At 34.2% G+C, this 22,082-nt stretch overlaps 1 protein-coding gene across 1 annotated transcript in view; it reads right to left on the bottom strand.

The window, feature by feature from the left end:
- Positions 1–303: 303 nt before the first annotated feature.
- Orc3 (origin recognition complex subunit 3) overlaps positions 304–22,082 on the bottom strand; it is a 283,514-nt gene continuing 261,735 nt past the window's right edge. Inside the window, exons 19-20 of the mRNA XM_090412057.1 lie at positions 5,995–6,089; positions 304–507 (exon numbers count right to left, since the gene is read on the bottom strand). Coding sequence (XP_090268183.1) covers positions 402–507; positions 5,995–6,089 — 201 coding nt within the window. The 3' untranslated portion in view covers positions 304–401. The remainder of the gene's footprint in view (positions 508–5,994; positions 6,090–22,082) is intronic.

Here is a 22,082-nt window from a genome sequence, read left to right as displayed (position 1 = left end):
ATCTTATTTATAGCATAACCAAGCGAAAAAACGTTCAGCAGTAGTATATAATGGTAATCTACATTTTAGTTTAAATTTAGCTCCCATGTTGAAAACTAAATATTAAACATTTGGTTATACTTGTCTGTTGCAAGGTTATATCAAGTATTTGAAAGAGTTATTTTTTTGGCCCTGAAGTAAAACAGATTATGGAAACAAAAAGAAAGAATATATTTCAGAGGTAGAAACAATTATTTCATAACAAAACACCACTCTGGTGGCAATTAATGACAATAATCATATTAGCAAGCTTATCTTGAAACAGAATTTTTAAAATTAAATTTATTAAAAACATTTGTTATCACTAAAACCATCAATTATTTTACATTCTCATGATAATAACACTATTTACAGAAGTATTTTTAATATCCACCCCATGTGACTCTGGAAACGTGATCAGTCTTTCTTCGTGTTGGCTTGATGAATCCTAAAAACTGCAATTCAGAAACTGCTTGAGCAAACTGGGCTCTAGGAAGCTGTCAAGGATTTATTTCAAGGCATATGATAGCTCAATACATTTCCTTGAATTACTTTAATAATAAATAGTTAAAAACTATATATCACATCAACCACAGTGAGGTTTCAATTATGTGTGTGTGCCAGCAGGATTTAATTCCTCCTAATCAAGTTAATAAGTAAACATCCATTAAAATTTAAATAGAATAATAAATAAATGCTTTCATCATTGTAATTTTTTTCTTTTTAAAGAGAGCATTAAAATAGCTGTCCTACTTAAATTTCTTTCTTTTCCACAAGTCAGTCCCATTTATGAAGAGATATTTTGTATTCACACCACAAATGTAAAGGGATTTTTGATAATATTCTGAGCATTTTATCTCCAATATAAGAGCAAAACTTCAGATGATGATCTTTATAATAGCCTCATCATAAAAAAATAAAAAAAAACTCTTAACAAGTCCTTTCCTTGAGAAAACAGTAGAATTCCAAAGAGAAATAAGAACTACACTCAATTATTGAAGATTTTGATTTTACCAATGCATATAAGAAACTAAAACAGTGAGATTGTAATAAACAATAAAAATTAATCAACTGCAGAAATTTTCATAAAATGTTTTATTCATTAACATAAACACCTTCACAACTACAACTCTTTCCTGACAAGACACAAGTTTGTAAATTCTGCTTTTATATAAAACATTTTGTCTTTAGAAATAACAGACCTAGCAGCCTCTGCTTCAATTGCTCTTTGATTACAGAACTATCTATTTCGCATATGCTTGTCTAGCGACAAAAAAAGGTGATACTTGCTTGGAGAAATTTCAGGAGAATATGGTGGATGAGGGAGTATCTCCCATGCTCAAGCACAAATCTTCTCATGGGTAAGTTTTGCAATATGAGGTTTTGCATATTTTGTTCAGTAAGAATAGCACTTTCTTCCAATTAACTAGTCCTGGCTGTTTCTGAAGGAACTCATCCTGCACACGCTCGAGTTGTGTTGAGTAGATCTTGGCCGTAACTGTTTGGCCTGCAGCAAGAAACTCGTAGTGGATAGTACCAGCTCCAGTCTACCACATACAAAACGGTGCCTAAGTGTGCAGTACTGAATCGTTTGGTGACAAGCAATAAGTTCACTTTCTGTTAGAGTAGATCCATTTTTCATCACAAGTAATCTAAAAACAGCTCATTTTTATGACGTGCAAGAAGTGAAGAACAAATTGATAGCTTTTGAAGTTTATTGTTTTATTGATAATGCATGTGGGACCCATTTACTTAGTTTTCATGATTTTCCTAGTTGATGCAAGTGTAAACGAATTGTTTTACCACTCGCATTAAACATGTGTAAAAGTTCCTGACATGTTAATGTGGCATTATTTTCAACAGCGGCACATAATTCTTCATTATCATCAATAACGAGGAGTGCTCTGAGCTTGGTGCATCTTCAAGTGATTCATCACCAGAAACAAATTTTTTCAAACCATTTCCGTGCAGTACGTTTTGCTACCGCTTTTTTTCAAATGGCACAGATATCTTAAGAGATGCTATGAAGCATTTGAATTGAGTTTAAATTCTTAAAGCAAACAAGCCCAAATTACACTAGGTTCAAAGTCAGAGAAAAAAAGTATGCACTATGTTCGAGTGCACTGATTGACTGACGCATGCCTTATGACACACACAAAAAATTGCACTCTCCAACCCATTACAAAATAAAACAAGTCACTGCAGTGAACTTGACCGAAAACCGCATGGGCTTTTTTGGTTACTTGATATTTGGGCAACAGTGATCAGGAAGGAGTAGCTAAAGATTCAACAGTAAACACGAAGATAAACTTCTCAAATGATCAGCAATTTAAAGTAGAGTGATATGGGCACGTTTTAAAATGGGAAACTGGACAATGAAATTTATTTTTGTCTATTGTCCCACAAGAGATGCTACGAAGTGAACAGATTTTTCAAATCATTAGAGAAGACAACTGACATAAACAGAAAGAAAAAAGCTGGTCCTTGTTGGAGATCTAAATGCTAGAATAAGAAATGAATCCAATACATATAGAAATGTTCTGGGTAAATTTGGAGAAAAAGGCAAGGCTAATAATAATAATTTTAGTACCTAATGGATTTTTGTTCAGGACATGGAATACAAAAACCATGTTCCAACATAGAGATGTACAGAAATTCACATGGAGAGACAAAAAAATAAATAAAAAATCTTATTAACAATGATCATTGATAGTGATATCTTCATATTAGTTTAGGATTAAAAAAGTATACAGGAGATTTAAAATAGAGATCACCACTTTCACTTTTTTTTTTTTTTATCACCGATCTTATCTTTTGAGCAGGATAAAAGTGAAAATCATTCTTAAAAAAAAAAAAAAACATATTTGTTTATACTTGTCTGTTGCAAGGTTATATTAAATATTTGAAAGAGTTATTATTCTTCTCTGGCACATCAATCCAAAGATTGGTTAGTTATAGTGGCACATCATAACATTCTGTTTTGTGACCTTCTTTTTATCTCTTAATGCTGGTTAGCATCATTATAAAATATATATGAAATTCTTGGTCTGCTTTGCTTCTTTCCTTCTACAGCCCTCCATTATTTCTATAATCAGTCCCCCATTCCTCCATTATTATTATTTATTTGGTCCTGGAGTAAAATAGATTATGAAAAAAAAAAAAAAAAAGAATGAAAGTAATTCAATGGTAGAAACAATTATTTCATAATTGTTTTTTTGCTGGCCTGGTTGGCCAAGTGGTTAGCATATCCACTCTCTAGCCAAAACACTGCAGGTTTGAATCCTGCATGGGCATGGATGCTTGTGATTGTCCGTGAAAATACGTGGTGGTGATGGGCGGTAGATGCCGTTGGGGTACATGATGATAGTAGTTGTGGTTCGTTGTAGTTGGTGGAGACCAAGAGTTATAGAATAGGTGCCCTCCCTTGACAAGTCCAAGGAATCCTTGGAGGTGTCATGTAATAATAACAATATCAAAACAACACTTTGGTGGCAATTAATTATGATAATCATATCATAAAGAAAAAATCTAAGAAAGTTTTAAAGAAAATCCAAATATAACAGCTTCCAGAAATGGAGTGTGAACTATAATATGCAAATAGCATTGGATAAAAAATGAAAGTGTTTTAAACCAGAACCAGGTTCTTCAAAGAAAACACTCATTCAGGAAGAGAAGCAAGTGGTGAGGCTGTTTGCAAGGATATAAATATATGAACTTCAAATTTTTCCAACACAGAGAAAAATGTAAGAAAGCAAAGTTGAATGTAAAAGTAGCTGAACAAAAGTCATGGTAAGAATATCATGAAATGGCAAAATGTTCTGGAGGCTGTTGAAAAAGCTTAGAAATGGATTAAAGAGTACAATAAAAAAAGAATGAGAAATGATTAAGATATAAAAAACTAATGCTATTCTGGATGTCAGGAGCAATCACTTTGAAAGATTACTAAATCATTACAAATGCACCTCCTGGAAGCTATCCAAAATAGTGAATCCCACATTGACAAGGGAAGGCGAGAGAATCCTGGAGGTCTTTGATTTGTCTCAGGAAGGAAGAGACTTCGGAGGTTTATAGCCTATTCTAATTTTGTTGTTTTAGTGGTGAGCCCAGTATATCTGTTGTACCTTCAATACACACACACACACACACATTTATTCTTTTTTAAAGGAGTTGAGCAGGGTTTTTTTTTTTATTTTTTTTTTTATATAGTAACCATTTTGTTTAAACAATGCTGCAAGTACAGACTGTTGTTCCATATGCATTGCAAATCCTAAAGATGAAATATGCTCTGCCCTGGAGGCTAAAGTTTTGAAAATTCCAGAAGTTTTTGGCAGATGGTGATCTGAATACATTTATTATGATAAACTGAATAAGTGAGGGACCCATTGACTGCCTTGTAACTATGGTATCCAAGAAGGCTAGAGCCCATTCTTTTCCCTCTTCAACAGTAAAAGTAATTTGGGAGGGAGGAGATATTGTTGGGATGCTGTAAAAAGTTTGAAAGAGCTTGTAGGTCATGTGGTCACATGGCAAAGACAGCCTATACATACCTCAGCTATACTTTGGGAGAAAATGAAAGTGGGAATCCATTGCTATACTTTCAATTTGTATCAAATGCTGGTTATTCCAGCTAAAATACCCACATTAAAAGCAGTACTTAAAACAGATTGCAAATGTTTGTGGGAATATTTTGGAAAGGAGCTCTAGTCACTGTCCACTGGTACATAAGTGAAAAGCAAAGTTACATCAAATTTCCTTAAGCTATTGTTCTCCTCCAGTTGAAGGTTCTGTATAGTGGTTTAAAGTGTGTGGATTTTTTTTTGTCAGACAATGTTTTGCTAATGTGCTTGTTGAGTTTAGATATCAACTGTTGAGCAAATTTGTAGGTGAGATCATTTATTGCATCCATGAGGGCACATCGGGGGGGGGTCCAGGTCTGTGGACCTTGAGATAAACCATATAGCGTTGGTATGTGTGTAATAAAATTTTTATTTGGACAACATTTCCATTGGTCAACTCGTAATATTATCTAACTGGCTTATGGTTTTATTTTTTATCAATGTTTTGGTTTTTCATTATTGAAATATGTGTTGATGTATCTGTAATAATTCCTTTATGTTATTACTGTACATATTAGCAATTACTATGGTATTTCCTTTTGCCATTCCAAAAGCTATGTTTTTGTTTAATTTTAAATTTCTCAAGCTTGGAAGATTCAGTTGGATAAAAAATTCTTGATAAAAACGAAGAGATGTCTTTTGAGATCAAAACTGTTTAGGTCTTTCAATATTCCAAATCTCCAAGAAGTTGTATACTTTTTCCCTATCAAAGAAAACTGATACCATGTGCTTGCAATTTAGGAAGGCATTTCTAATGAATGCCTCTAGCCAGACTAGATGATCAGTTGTAAAATGATAGATATAAATAAAAGCCAGATTGTGTTCTGGAAAAATGGGACTGTTTCTATACAGAAACCATAAAAGATGAGAGTTGACATTTTTTTCCATAATCTTGCACAAGTAGCTGGTCAGAGCAATTAGATGATAGTTTACTGGAGATTTGGATCCTTCCTTGATTTAGGAAAGACAATAATAAGGTCTTTTTGCCAGATATCCATAATCCCATTCTCATAGAAAATTCTGTTGTTAAGTATAACAATTGATCCAGAGCTGATGGTGACCGATGTTTGACCATCGCATAATGGAAGCTATCTGGTCTGAAGTCAGTTGAGCAACACCCAAGCAAAGTAGCGTTATTTTTGATTTTCATGAACAGCTTGTTATATTTTTCAGTACCATTCAAATAAAACAGTTTTTCCACTATAACGAACTATTGAAATAAACTCACTATATTAAGTGTCAGAACACTTCAATATATTTTTTTTTTTATAATACAGTGAGTTTGTTATTAGTGTTTGCTACAGCAATTGTACTATATAAATGAAACAACCTACATTGCTTAAAATAAAATAAAGGATACTGATGAACTAAACCCATTTCCTTATTTTCAAACTTCTTCATTCTTTGTGGCTTGCCTACATTATCTTCATTCTTTTCTTTAATAGCTTTAAATGCCTGATTAAAAAAAAAAAAAGAGAAAATAATTTTTTTTAAAAAAAGAGGGCCTTTAATGTATTTCTTTATTTTTGTAATGTTAATAAACATTGCTGCATTTTTTGTATTTAAGTATCTCCATTTTTTTAAGGCTTAAAAAATGAAAGCAAATAACCATAAAATAATCTGTAATTCAATTTACTACATTGGATGCAATATTTATTTTCAGACAAAATAGAATTTGTGTGTGAATGTGAATGCAAGCATTTGTAAAGACTGCAGAGAATTTTTGCAAATTTGTACACAATATAATATATATTATATTGTGCGCAATATAATATAATATATATTCATAATGTAGGATCAGTTCTAACTTAGTTTATTAGATGACAATACTTCCCTCTGATATAAAATCAATAAAGTGACTAGAACAGAGTGATATATCTTTATGTTTAAGTCCTGAGGTAACCATATTTATTGTGGTTTGGTGTGTGTTTAATGGCTGAATAAAATTCTGAAAGGAGTAATGGACTTGGATTTGCTTCTGCATGTTAAACAGATTTTTCCTATCATATCCTACATACAGAATATATGGTGTGGTCTGCTAGACCTGAATAGTCATAATAATGATAATGTGAAAGTGCATTTATTACAAAGCAGTGAAATCCACCATATTATGTAACAAGTAGCATTTTAACTTCATTATAGTATTATGATTAAATTAATTTCAAATGCCCATTTATCAACATTTTTTGGTGTATACTCACAAATGGTGTACCAGATATCATGGCAGTCCTATAGAACATTTTATGTCCATTGACCTATTACCACAAGTTTCTTTCAAGCTAGTATTATTTGCCAAGTCCCTGATTTGGTCAGCTCTTATATTTTTATTTTTCATGAAATTTTTGCTTCAAATGCTTGTTTTACTATTCTGTCATTCTCCCCTTTCTATTTAAATTGCCATACCATCATATTAGACTTGATTACAGATTCTTGAATGCAGCCATACCCTACCCTGGTCATACGACTTGTTAGGTTCCAGATCACTACACATACTGAGTTACAGTTTTCCTCACACATACTTGCAGATATATGTAATAGTTTAATGACATTTTTAAGCAGCCATGTATATATGCATTTTTTTTCTTCTTCTTTCCCAGATTCCATCAGGAACAGGAAGTCTATAAATGCTTTCCATCAGTTCCTTATCCTTGCTATTGGTCTTAGTTAAGCAAAACTCTTATTTTCACATTGCAATAAAGTCAATCTCCATTCCAGTGCTACATGACAGATATGTTGATGATCTTTCCTAAGTGTATGTTCAATCCATCAAAATTTTCGTTTTCTGATTTCAAAGTTGACTTTTTGCTGATTTGTTCTTTTCCAGAGGTCTTCATTAGTAATAATTTGTGGCTACTAAATTCGAAGTACAATTGAAACTGTTTCAAATTTTACATATCTGCAGCATTGGTTTATGAATTTTTGTAGCTTTCTTTTGTATTTCCTTTGAAACCAGCCACTTCTTCCTTTCCTTTCCTTCCCTTCCTTCCTTCCATATATATATATATATATATATATATATATAAAGATTTAATATATGCATTAAATATTTTTATTGTTGTATCTGTGTGAATATTTATATCAATATCTCTAATTGCTCCTCCATCTGCAGATAAAACACTGGTGAGATATGTAAAATTTGAAACAATTTCAATTGTTCCATTTTCAATTGTACTCAGTGCCTTGTTGTTCACACCACTGATTCTCACTTCTTTTGTTTGTATTTATTTTCAAGCCAACTTTCTGTGATTAGTTTATTTTGAATGTCTGTGAGCATGCAGATATTCAAATCGCATCTGCATAGTCTAAATCAGTGTTTCTCAAACTTTTCCTATGACAGAACACTTCACAAATCCTAAAATTTTAACAGAATACCTTGGTTAGAGTCGAGTATCATCGATCTTGTATTCAATGTAAAGCTAAGTGCACACAATTGCCATAGCAGGCTGTATTGCATCACAAAAATGTGACAGTACACATTACAGGCATGCCAGGCTGCAGGTATCGCATTGACCTTGATTGTGACCGCATGTTTCCTAGAATAGATACCTCCGTACTTCACTCACACTTTGAGGTGTCGACAACCGCGGGCAGCTGTCAGCCAGCAGCTAAGTCAAGGCCAGCGTGCTGGCCTTAATAGCACAATCCACACTTAAAGTGAGACGCGCCTGATTTTCAAACATGTTTGAACTTTTGTAGCATTTAACCATTCCATGCTCATATTAATTTTGATAATTTTTCATGGAACAATCGTTCACTTTCCGCAGAACACTGGTGTTCTGCGGAACATAGTTTGGGAAATGCTGGTCTAGATCACCGAAAGTTTTATTTATCTCCCATATATTCTTTTGGCATGTTTCATTTCTGTCTGTTCTAGAACATGATCTAACCCCAGTATAAATAATAAGGGACATCCTTGTCATACTCCATATACAGTGACAAATATCCATCACGGAGCACCTGGCATTGGAATTTGTTATACCTTCCTTCATGAGATTTATTATCTTCTGTGGCATTCCCTTGTTTTGAAGTGCATTCCATACACAATCTCTAGTAATAGAATCAAAGGCTTTTTCATAATCCACAAGTAGCAAATATAAAGGAGAGTAAAATTCACCTGACTGTTCGATTATTATTCTTAAGGTGCTAATGTGCTCTATACATGATCTGTTTGGCTTAAAACTGCTCTCTTCTCATGCTCTTATCTAAACTATTAAAGATTCTTCAAAGAATAATTTTGCTAATGACACATAGCAGGTTTATGCTCCTCCAATTTTTACAATTTCCTAAATCTCCCTTCTTTGGACATTTTTACTATTATTCATGTATTCCAATCCTAAGGGAATGTCTCCTTTTTTTTTCAAATATCTTGGAATAGTGGGTAGAGCATATCTGTGACAGTCTGTGGTGTCAGATTTTAAAACCTCTGCTGTGATACCATTGTGTCCTGCTCTGCTGCTTTTTTATTTCTTTAATAGTCTTTGCTATATAATTTGAATGGTAGATTAGTATCAATTTTTCATTCCTCTACTCTTTTTTTATTTCTGTTTGTATTCTATCACTGTTGTTGTTCAGCATTTAACTAATAGATGGTTGTTTCCACCTTTTCAGTTCTTCTGTTGACACTAGAATTTTTCCATTGAGATCCTTCACTGGGACATTCTTCATTGGGAGTATTTCTTGCACATAATTTCAGATTAATTTTTTACAGTTATCAGTGGAAACTTGGAGACCAGTGGATGAAAATCCACTAGTCTCCAAGTTTTCACTGATAACTATTCTTGTCATTCTTTCTTTCTTTTAGCATATCCTAAAACATGTTCTGCTGTTACCATTAAGGATTTTTTTTTACCTTTTTCCATTTAGCCTATATATAATCTTTCCTTATATCCTTTCCTCCATCAGAAATACTATCCCTTATTTTTGCTAACTTTATTTTAAACTCATTACAAACTTTAGAATTTTGTAATTTAGCAACATAAAATTTCCATCTATTAAATGTTTTCCCCTGATGATTTTTTCAAATATATAACTGCATAGATTCTATTATTAGGTGATGATCTAAGCCAATATCAGTACTTTCTTTTATTTCAGACATCTAATAACATTTTCCTGTACTTCTGGCTGATGGCAATATGATTTATTTGATTCTGTATTTTGAAACCTGGTGATACCAGGTTACTTTATGTATTCTCCTATGCTAGAAGATTGTGCCACCTATTACTAATTTATATTTGCCACACAGTTCCACCAACAGTTTCATTTATATTTCTCTCTCCCACACCATGCTTACCCATAACATTCTCCTTTGCACTCTCTCTCTCTACTGCATATTGGCATTGTCATAAAAACCAGGAGACACCAGACACACTAGTACAAGTACCTAATAGCACAAGTGAGGTTGTATCATGGCCTTGTAAAAAGGTGAAATGACTTCCTTATCCTTACGTATATGTTAAGGTTCATTTCAGCATTGAAATTATCATCTGAGTTGTATTTGCAATCTTTGCTATATGGTCTTTGAAACTGATAAACTTCCTATCTACTAAAATTCCAATATCCCTAGCCTGATCAGTTTCTTCTAGCATAATCTCATCAATAAAATATGACACTGGATATCTCATTACACTAAAATGCATCATTATACATTTACTAACAATGAACTGATAGCCATTTTCCTATATCCATAACTCCAGCTTATTCAAATCACTCTGCAAGTACTACATGTCAGCCACACTCCTAATTACCCTGCCTATCTTTGCATTATCAGCAAACAGCTTTATGTTGCATGTCAAATCCTTTCCAATGTCATTAATGTATAGATTGAATAACAGTACACCATGGACTGATCCTCGTAGCACACCACTGGTTACCTTAAATCTTGCAGATTCACATCCTCTATATACCACTTTTTTGATATCTGTCAATCAGCCATCCTCTTATTCATGCTAATATTTTATAATCCAATCCCATATTCTCAAATTTATGCAACAGTCTTCCATGCTGTATTCTGTCAAAATTCTTAGCAAAATCCAAAAATATTATGGTGTATCCATTTCCAGGGGGTGCGCCAGTAGTGTCCGGCACCTGTGTGCAAAACTTTATTGGCACCCTTATATCCAGTAGCACACCAGTAGTGTATGCGCCTGTGTGCAAAACTTTAGTTGGCACCCCCCCCCTCCAATAAAAAAAAAGTTTTTTTTTTAAGTAATTCCTCCTCTTTGGCACCTTTACTATCCTGGGGCTTGTGTGCGTCGCACACATTGCACATATGGCTGGTATGCCCCTGTCCATTTCCCTTGTCTAACTAAGTGGTAACATTATTATAGAATGAGAGAAAGTTGTTCAAACATGACCTTCCCTTAGTAAACCCATGCTGTTCATTGCAAAGTATAGTTTCTCTGTCAACCAACTTCTGTATCCAAGCCATAACCAACTTTTCCAAAATCTTAACCACCACTCTAGAGATACTGATTGTTCAATAGTTGGATACATTGATCTTTGCACCACCCTTGTGGAATCTTCCCTGTTCTGAGGCTCAAATTATATAGCCTGGTCAAAGGAATCCTTATCCTCGAGGCGGTCACGGTTTTTAATTGTAATAGGCCATGCCAAATATGAACGTAACAGGCCAGTAGATCCCAATATACATATTAGGAGGAGGTTAAAAGAATAGCCAGTTCAGCGGAACACACTTTTAGCATTCGTGTTGATATATCATCACTCCCAATTGCAGAATTCTTATTCAGTTTGTGCAACAGTTCTAATACCTCCTTCTTGTACACCTGAGTTTCTCCATCCAGTGAAGGGGTAGTAGTGAGTGCAATGTTGCATGCACCAAGTTGATGGCTTTTAGTAAAACGGACACTTATCTGCATTCAGTAGAGATATTCTTTCATAGTTTCTTTCACTTTTTTTTTTTTTTTGCAGCATAACAAAGAAATTCTTTGGGTTATCTTTAGATTGCAGAACCAGTTTCTTTTCATAGTCAAACTTAGCTTTCCATACAACAATTGCGACTCTTCTAGCCTGCTCCAATTTTCATGACTGACATCATCCTTATGCACACTGTATTTCTTCCACATCATCCTTTTTTCACAAATATCTTGCTTAATAAGATTAGACATCCATTTCACTTCCACCCTATTTATTCTTTGAATTCTAGGGACATCTGATACTGCATCATTTAGGTATTTTTTAAATGCTTCCCATGCACTGTCAATATTCTTCCCCTCCAACAACTGATACCATGGTAAAGAATCCAGCATGCTCCTCAGTTGGTCATAATTTCCTGCTTTGTAGTTCAGCATATAACCTTATCAGAATGGAACATTCATAAACTTAGCCACTTCCCAAGTGGATACTGCATGATCAGTCACTAACCAGATGCAGAATAGTTATATCTTTAACTGAAACTCTCTCTCTCTGACACTATAAATGTTCAGATAATTAAAGTCCCTGATTATGATTACTTGTTTCACACCCATCATTTTCATTTCATAAAGCATTTCTTTGTCACTAGCAGTCACTCCACTAGGTGTGCAATAACACCCCATTATGTATTTGATCTTGCTAGACTCTACCTCACACTAGATGACTTCAAACTTATTGCCACATAAACTGTTACTAGTATTAGTCATAGGTCTCAACATTAACTGGATTCAAGTCATCCAATATCATTAGCAGCACGCTCCTCTCCTATCCTTCCTATAAATAGTGTATCCTTTACACTTGATACTAGTTAATGTGTCGGCATCTCACTACTGGCTACAATCCGAACATATTGACCAAGGCAACAAAACTCTACCCCTTTGTTTTTGATATTCCTAGCACCTGTGTTCAGACATAAGCTACCTGCATGCTTTTTTGTATACTCTTGTCTGTAGTCTGTGTAATATAGCTGGACAACTTGCAGATCTCTGTTCTTATCTATTGTCTATTTATGCAGATACTACATCTAATAGGTCCAAACTGGACAAACACAAAATCATTTTCTCTTCATGCTCATTCCCATCATAATTTAGTTTCCCTCACTTTCTGTGTTAGATCTCAGACCAATTAATAATTTTTCAAGACTCTGATACCAAATGCATTTAAGTGTAGGCCAGTCCTCTAATACGAATCCATTCTTCCCTCTAACTAACTTTGCACATCCAAAAACTTGCATTCATTCCTTCTACACAGCCTATGCATCAAATGGTTGGCCATCATAGTCCTTTTTAATTCATTTCTATCATATCCAGATAATATACTCACAATTTTGTTTCTCACTCTTGCTTCCTCCAAAAACCCTTTCATATCCTTTCTTATTGCTTTTCTGTTTTTCAGTTTTTCAATTTTAATTTTTGCTCCACATAAATGAAGTTATAACCTGCTCATCAATAGTATGTTTAATGATAGAGTCATCATACCAAATAATATCCTTCTTTTTACAATCAACATGGCTTACTTGATTCCATGCTTTGCTGTTTCTTATTTTGCTGCTTAATTTTCTTATCCTTCCTATGTTCTTTTAAATGTTGCTCAACTTTCTGTAATTCCCATGTTGTCTGTCTAATAATCTGCTTTAAGTTTGCAATTTTGGAGGTTAAATCATTTTCAATATCCTCCTTAGCTGGGCAAGTCTCCTTGTTCTCAACTTTGCTGTTCTTGTTAGCGTTCCATTTCTTGTGAGTTTTTGGTGCAATTTCAAACTGCATTTAATGTTGCAATATATAACAAAAATATGTTATAAAAACACTAAATACTCTAAAAACATGAAAACCTACACCAATATACTACACTACAAAACACTAATTTTCTAAGGAAAAAACTCAATACAACAGATAAAAATCACTCACCTTTTTATATAAATCACTCAGCACTCTTTATATAAAATTAATACAAATAGAAATAAAAATACTTAGCCAACCCATGGTACTAATGTACTATGGGTAGGCTACAAAAAGGATGGCTCCTTGCACCCCCACAGCCCTTTTTTTTTGTATCACACTTTGCAAACTATTATATTGTATTACTGTAGAGCATGGTATTTTGGATCTTTTGAAATCCACTGTTGTTATTCTACCTGAGTTTTTGGTGCAATTTCAAACTGTTGCAATATATAACAAAAATATGTTATAAAAACACTAAATACTCTAAAAACATGAAAATCTACACCAATATACTACACTACAAAACACTAATTTTCTACGGAAAAAACACAATACGACAAATAAAAATCACTCAGCGCTCTTTATATAAAATTAATAAAAATAGAAAAAAAAATACTTAGCCCACCCATGGTACTAATGTACTATGGGTAGGCTACAAAAAGGATGGTTCCTTGCACCCCCACAGCCTTTTTTTTTTTTTTGTATCACACTTTGCAAACTATTATATTGCATTACTGCAGAGCATGGTATTTTGGATCTTTTGAAATCCACTGTTGTTATTCTACCTGGTTGAACTATGTGTTACCTGATTATCTGTTATATTCAGATTGAAATATCTGATTTAAGAAAGTGTTATTAAACCTCATGTCTCTATGTTTCAAATGTTTATTTTATTATTAAATCATTTAAGGAAATGACAACGTAGATAAGAATATAAATTAAATTACACTTTAATAAATATTTCCGATATTTCGGCAACGTCACGTTTCCATCTTCAAAAGGAACTAACAAAAATGGTATGTGCATGTAGGCACTACAACACAGTAACTGAGAATGAAGTTGTTGTTCTCCTAAAAGTCCTAATGGTGCCCCCTAGCGGGCTATGTAGGTTTTCTTGGCTGTTGGGCTGAAGGACTGCTGATGTAAGCCTCCAAAATTTGGTGCACTCTCATACAACCAAATTTGTTGAGGTTTGGAGAGTTTCTTAGGGCTGAGGCTGATTCCATGAATAGTGTTTCGAATTTGTATTTGCTACGGTGTATTAGTGTAGCTTTCTTCCATCATATTCTGTGGCGTGTATCCAGAGCATGGTCTGAAAGACCAGAGTGGCTGTACTTGTGAAACCGGATGTAGTCCTTGTATTCGCTGTCCTGCCTGTTTGGTCAAACAGGCAGGACAGCAAATAATAGAATTTCGGAACACAAGGACTAGATCTGGTTTCACAAGTACAGCCACTCTGGTCTTGCAGACCATGCTCTGGATAAACACCACAGAATACGGTGGAAGAAAGCTACACTAATATACCGTACAAATGCAAATTCGAAAGACTATTCATGGAATCAGCCTCAGCCCTAAGAAACTCTCCAACAAACCTCAACAAATTTGATTGTATGAGACTGCCCCAAATTTGGGATGCTTACATCAGCCCAACGGCCAAGAACACCTACATAGCCCGTTAGGGGGCACCATCAGGACTTTTAGGAGAACAATAGCGTCATCACTTCATTCTCAGTTACTGTGTTGTAGTGCCTATGTGCATGCAGCTTTTTTTGTAAGTTCCTTTTGAAGATGGCAATATGACATTGCCGAAATATCGGAAATATTTATTAAAGTGTAATTTAATTTATATTCTTATCTATGTTGTCAATTCCTTAAGTGATTTAGTAATGCATAACCAACTTGTCTACGAGAATGTTTATTTTACTATGGCAAAATTGTCCCAATAAACTTGTTCACAGAATAAAGATACGAGGGTGGTCCTGAAAAGATCTTGGCCTTGACCATAGATGGCAACACTATTGGCAAGATTTTTTTTTTGTAAGTTGGTACTTCTGTCATAAGCATCCATGTAAAATTGCAAGTCATTCTATCAAGTAGTTTGTTTTATACAGCTGTCTGAAACAAAAGTGTTGTCTGCATCCCCTGAAATTGATAAAATTGAGTATTGTGCAGTTATAAAATTCTTTGTAAAAGAAGATTTAACGGTTAAATCTTCTTTTAGGCAAAAGAAATTCATTTGAAGTTCATAAACGTTTATGGGCACTTCCCTTTGTTTTTGACAATTAAGAAATGGGCTGACGAATTTAAACGTGGCCATACCAGCCTTGAAGAAGATCCACGTAAAGGACGTCCAAAAAGTGTAACACCACCACCATTGATAAGTGCATGATATGGTATTGGATGACTGATGAGTCAAAGTGCATGAAATTGCTGAGACTATAGGCATTTCAAAAGAATGTGTAGGATATATTTTGCATGAAGAATGGGTGCAAGATGGGTGCCGTGCTTGCTCACAGCAGATGAAAAATGCACTCGGATGAAAATCTCTGAACAGTGCTTGGAGTGTTTTAACAAGAATAAAACTGATTTTGTGCGTCAATTTATTACTATGGATGAGGCTTGGATTCACCATTACACGCCAGAATCCAAACAGTGGACAGAAGCTGGTTGTTCAGCACCAAAGAAGACAAAGTCGGTTCCATCAGCAGGAAAGGTCATGACATGGGAGTTTTGGGATGCTATAGGAATTTTGTTTGTTAATTATCTTGAAAAAGGTAAAACAATAATCGCAGAATATTATTCTGATCTTTTAACCAGTCTAGACGAAAATATTCGTGAGAAAAGACCCGATTTTCAGAAGAAAAAATTTATCTTTTATCAGGACAATGCACCTGTCCACAAAGGTGTTTTGGTAATGGGAAAATTAAGGGATCTGCACAATGCATTGTTGGAACATCCACCTTATTCCTCAGGTTTGGCTCCCTCTGACTTCTATCTCTTCCCAAAACTAAAACTCTTCCTTGCTTGTCAGCATTTTTCTTCGAAGCAAGAGATGATTGCAGCTTCAGAGGGGTATTTTTGCAGATCTTACTGAGAACCACTACAGGGACGAGGTAATGGTGCTGGAGCATGCATCGCTGGCATAAACGTATTAGTCTTGTGGGAGATTATGTTGAAAAATAAAAATAATTTTGAAATTATAAATTTGTTTTTTCATGGTTAAGCCGAGAACTTTTCAGACCGCTCTCATATCTCCTATATATCCTATTTGAAAATCATGTTTAATACCACTTTCCTTAATGTGTATACACCTGTTTTAAGGATACTTGTGAGATAAGACTGAATGATATATGCACTTAAACACAAGAAAGATATTTAATTAACCAAATATTTCGGTCTGGAAATAGCAGACCATCCTCAGTGGTATTACAAGAACAGTTTTAAAAAAATACAAGCTAGAATACTAACAATAGATCGTTAAAAATAGAACATGCTGCATGATGTTATATCACTAAGTATTATGTATAAAACGGAATATTTTGAAGTACAGACATGTTTAAAAAAAAAAAAAATTAATGAGTAATCTCTGGGAAAGTCTTGATTAGACTTTCCCAGATTTTTAATATAGATATACAGTCATTACGATTCAGGTTGGGACGGTGGAGCAAGGCCTCCACGCTTTCCTTGAACAAATGTTCGAACCTATAACAGGATCTATGTAAGAGGAGAGTCCAAAAGACTGTACCAAAAGATGCTGTGGTCAGTTTCAATCCTGTGTTGAGCCAATCCAGACTTTTCAGGTTTGTTGTGAAGAATGGAGGATTGATGTTCTTGGATTCTTTTTTCAAGAGAACGTCCAGTCTGTCCAAAATAGGAGAGATCACAGTTGCAAGGAATTTGATAAACTACAGGAAGAGATAAAGTTGAGCGTTTGCCTTTAGGAGAAGGAAAATGAGAAGGTTCTGAAATACCGGAGATATAAGGAATAGGCACTCGATGTATCGAAACTTTGTTGTTTTATAGAGGATTATAAGAATTGAGAAGATGTTGAGTACTTTTTTTAGAAAAGCCATTCAGTTTCAATTGTTGATGGATAGTAGAAAGTTCTTTCTGTAGATAATCAAAAGTAGAACAATTAGTTTTGGCTCTTCTGATGAGTCATTTTATAATTCCTGTTTTTTGACATGGATGATGGGCTGATTCTTTAAGAATATAATGACCTGTGAACGTTGGTTTCCTGTATACTGTAATTGTAAGAATATTTGAAGGTGACTGGATGAGGAGAACGTCTAAAAAAGATAACTGGTTGTTTTCTTCTAAATCCATAGTAAACTTTATATGATGATACAAGGAATTAATTGTTAGTATTGTTAGTATTCTAGCTTGTCTATTTTTCAAACTGTTCTTGTAATACCACTGAGGATGGTCTGCTATTTCCAGACCGAAATATCTGGTTAATTAAATATCTTTCTTGTGTTTACGTGCATATATCATTCTGTGTATACTCCTGTTCACATTCCAATTAACATAAGTCATCTTCCTCATTATCCTCAAATTCCTGCCATGCATCCTCAAGGGGTGTACAGGATATGATAGTACTACATGAAAAATTTACATCATTACTAACTTTCTATCTACAATTTTCCTCCATATCGTCTGTTACTTGTCAAGATTCCAACATTACCAGATCTTATATTTCTATTGTCTAAGGCACTTTGTACTGTATCAATCCACCTATATCTTGGTCTTCCTCTGGGTCATTTTGCTGCCAACCTGGCAGAGAACACTTGTTTTGCTAATCTTTCTTCGCCCATTCTGTTTAAGTGACCATACCACCTGAGATTAGTTCTGCTAACGCATTCCTGGATGCTGACAATGTCAAGTTCTTTCCTAATATCCTGGTTTTTAATATGATATTGCCATTGATGCCATCTGTTCACACCTATAATCTTTCTCAGGGCTCTCATATCTGCAGTCTCTAGTCTTTGGTCAAGCGTTTTACTTCTGACCCAGCTCTCAGATCCATAAGTTAAAACTGGTTTGAACACTGTCTTGTATACAGCTAATTTAGTATTCCGACTAATTTCTCTCTCATTCCATATGAATTTATTCACTTGACTCCATACATACCAGCTTTATTGATTCTGTTGTCTATTTCCATATTTAACTTATCATCTTCACTAAAAACCGTGCCTAAGTAGCTGAAATGTTTCACTTGTTCCACAGGTTCTCCATTCACAACACAGTTCACATTTTCAATGATTCTACCAATTTTCATTGTCTTTGTCTTTTTACTGCTGACCTTCATACCATATCTATTACAACAGCTATTCAATTTAGTCAGAGAATCTTGCAGACTTGTAGCGGATTTATTTAGAAATATAACATTGTCTGCATAAAGCAAAGAGCTGACATTAACATCTCCAATTTTGATATCCTGTTTAATACCACTTTCCTTCATAATGTGATCCATATAGATAATGAATAACAGAGGGGGTAATGTACATCCTTGTCTCACACCAGATTTAACATTAAACCATCTTCCTGTACTTCCTTCAATTCTAACTGCTGACTTACAACTCAAATAAAGACTAAGTATTGCTTGATGTAATGCCCCATTGACAGCATATAACTGTAGCGTATTGAATAGCTTCTCTCTTAGCACCTTGTCATATGCCTTTTCCAGATCAACAAAACTGAATACAGATCTTTATTACATTGCCATGCTTTCTCAACTATTTGTCATAAAGTGAAGATCTGATTCTGACAGCCTCTATTTGAACTGAATCCAGCTTGTTCTTCACCAAGCTTTTCTTCCACAATTCTTCTCAACCGTTTCTCAAGTATACGTGCATATATCTTACCAGAAACACTCAGTAGGGATATACCTCTGTAATTCTCACATTCAGTTTTATTTCCCTTTTTATATATGGGTACTATGAGAGCTCTACTCCAATCATCAGGAATTCGTCCCTCTGTCCAGGCATTCTGAACTATGCAGTTCAGCCACTGTAAGACTTTTATACCATCATATTTCAGCATTTCTGTTCGAATATCATCTACTCCTGCTGTCTTTCCACATTTCAAGCCTTCGGTGGCTTGAAATGTGGATAGACAGCAGGAGTAGGTAGATAGTTATGTATTCCTGACTGCATGTCTGGTCAGTGTTTTTTATCACTGTGCTGTCATCACTGCTTGTTTCATTTAGCAAATTTTTACTCCATACTTCAAGGATATCTTTTTCTCCCATTTTCATGTCACCTTTATCATCTCTAACTCCTTTTACAGCACTCTTTCCTCCATTCCTAAGCTTCTTCAACAACCTCCAGAATGTTTTGCCACCTTCTTGATATTTATTTTCTATGTTCTTGCCAAAGTCCTCCCATGAATTTTGTTTAGCTAGTTTTACACAGTGTTCAGCTTTCTTACATTTGTCTCTGTATTCTCTAAGAGCACAAGCTGACTTATTTGCCAGGAACTTTTGATATGCTTTCTTCTTTTCCTTAACTGCCTCTTTAACTTCCTGTGTCCACCATGTAGTTCTGTTTTTTCTATCCTTGCAGACAACTTCACCACATGCCTCTCTAGCTGAATCAATCAGGATTTTCTTCAAGTCATCGTCCTGTGTCCTTTAATTTTAAAATTGTGTATATGGTATATACTACTCTGTATAAAATTCCACAGTTTTGTCTCCTGGCATCTTAATGCATACAAATATATATATATATATATATATATATATATTTTTTTTTTTCTTCAAATCAACACAACTTAAATAGAATTACTCATTAAGAAAACATCTGATCTTGGCAACAATCTCTATTTGGCCTTAATCCCATTTATTCTTCAATTTTCTCTCTCTCTCACATTAATAATTTTTCTTAGCCTTTTCTTATGCTTGCATAAATCTTTCTGAATAGTCAACACAGAAATTTTAAATCCCAAATTCAGATTTATCTCCATTTTTATAGATGGATTCTAGAAGAGTTCTATTCCACTCATCAGGAATTTAATCTTGTGACTATACAGTCTGAATTATGCAGCAAAACTTTTATATCATCTTTTCTTTCACACTTTATGTAAGATAATATCATCTACTTTTGATACCTTTTTTTCCTATCTCAAAGTATTGATATGTATGTTTAGTATCATTTGTTACTTCATTTAATAATTTTTCAAAGTTATGGCTTTATTTATCCAGAAAATCTTTATCTTCAGTTTTACATCGCCATCATGCTTGCTGATTCATTTGTTTTCTTCTTCCTTCATTTCTAAGCTTTCTTAGTATGGCTCCAAAACATTTTGACATTATATGTTAATCTTCTAATACTTTTGTTTAGCTAATTTAACACAACATGGTTTTTCTAAACATAAATTACATGCTCTAAAAGTACATACTACTTTACTGGGCTGAATGTTCTGTATAATTTATTTTTTTCATGGACTGCTTCTTTAGCTTCCTTTGTTTCTTCACAATTTACAAAATGCTTCTCTGAAAGAGTTCTATTAATGTTTTCCTCAGAGTTTGCTATTCAGTTTCTAAGGATTGATTTAATTTTCAAACTCTCATTTTTTAGCAATGATATTTGTATATTTGAGACTAACATCTAGGAATTGTTAAACTTTGATTCTTGTTGAAACTTTTGTGTATGTCTTTTTTTTCAATGTGATACTCATTTCTGTCATGCCCAACAATCCGCTGGTGATCATCTTCCATTCCAAATTCCCTCTACACACTCTATATCTTGTACACGTTGAATGCATCACTATCAAGAATAATCTATGAGACATTTCATGATTTTTATGTGTTCTCATAGATTATGAGAACACATGAGGAGAACACTTTTTTCCCCCACATATTTTACTCAAACATAAAATGTCTGAGTAAAATATATGGAAAAAAAGGGTAATATTTATTTTGAACCATGATGTTAGTAATGACTAGTTCATATCTTAGACAGAAGTTTGGGATACTTACCATTATTATCATATTATATACCATTATATCAAAAGGGGTTACTTAAGGGTCAAAGCTAAATAAATGGGAGGAAAACCTCTACATCACTTTTCAGGAATGCAGAGAACTGACTGGGGCTTCTAATCTAATGTCCAATCCTTGCCTTCACAAGGTGAGGATTGGACATTGGCTTAAACCACAAATGCATATAATGGTACAATATGATGAGATTTCATGCTGGCTGGTGCGCTGCGATGTTAAACAAGCCCTCTCCCCCACTGTTTTCACCAGGGAACTAGGCGAACAGTGAAAAGTCAGCGAATGAAACAAGCTCCAACTCAACATTTCAAAGAAAAGAATAAAACCAACATCAGAAGAACTGAAGACAGGAACCATCAATATAAGGTATTTTAATGGAAAGGAAATTGAACTTGCAGAAGAACTGGAAAAGTATCACATGGACATAATTGGCATTACTGAGACAAAGAAGATAAAAACAGGTGAGATCATACTAAATAATAAATATAGGATGTTATATTCAGGCAATAATGATCAAGAAAAGGAAGGAGTAGAGATAGCATTCAACACTACACATGAAGATAAATTTCTTGAAAGGAAGGCAGTTTCCAGTAGAGTAATGTGGGAACACTTCAAAATGGAGTTATTTGTGCCTATGGACCTATTGAAGGTTAATCTAAAGCAGAAATCAAAGAATTTTTCACATCATTAGAACAGGCAGCTGACATAAAGAAAAAGTTGTTGGAGATCTGCCTGTTCTAAAGAATCTCACCAGGTATATCGGAACATTTTGGGAAAATTTGGAGAAAAGGGCAAAGCTAA

Source organism: Typopeltis vanoorti, chromosome 22 (genome assembly GCF_054136105.1).
Source record: "Typopeltis vanoorti isolate ZY-2024b chromosome 22, IOZ_Tvanoo_1.0, whole genome shotgun sequence".
In the NCBI taxonomy this organism is placed as follows: Eukaryota; Metazoa; Arthropoda; class Arachnida; order Uropygi; family Thelyphonidae; genus Typopeltis; species Typopeltis vanoorti.
The sequence above is the reverse complement of the archived record's forward strand: the minus strand, read 5'-3'. Positions and strand labels throughout refer to the sequence as shown.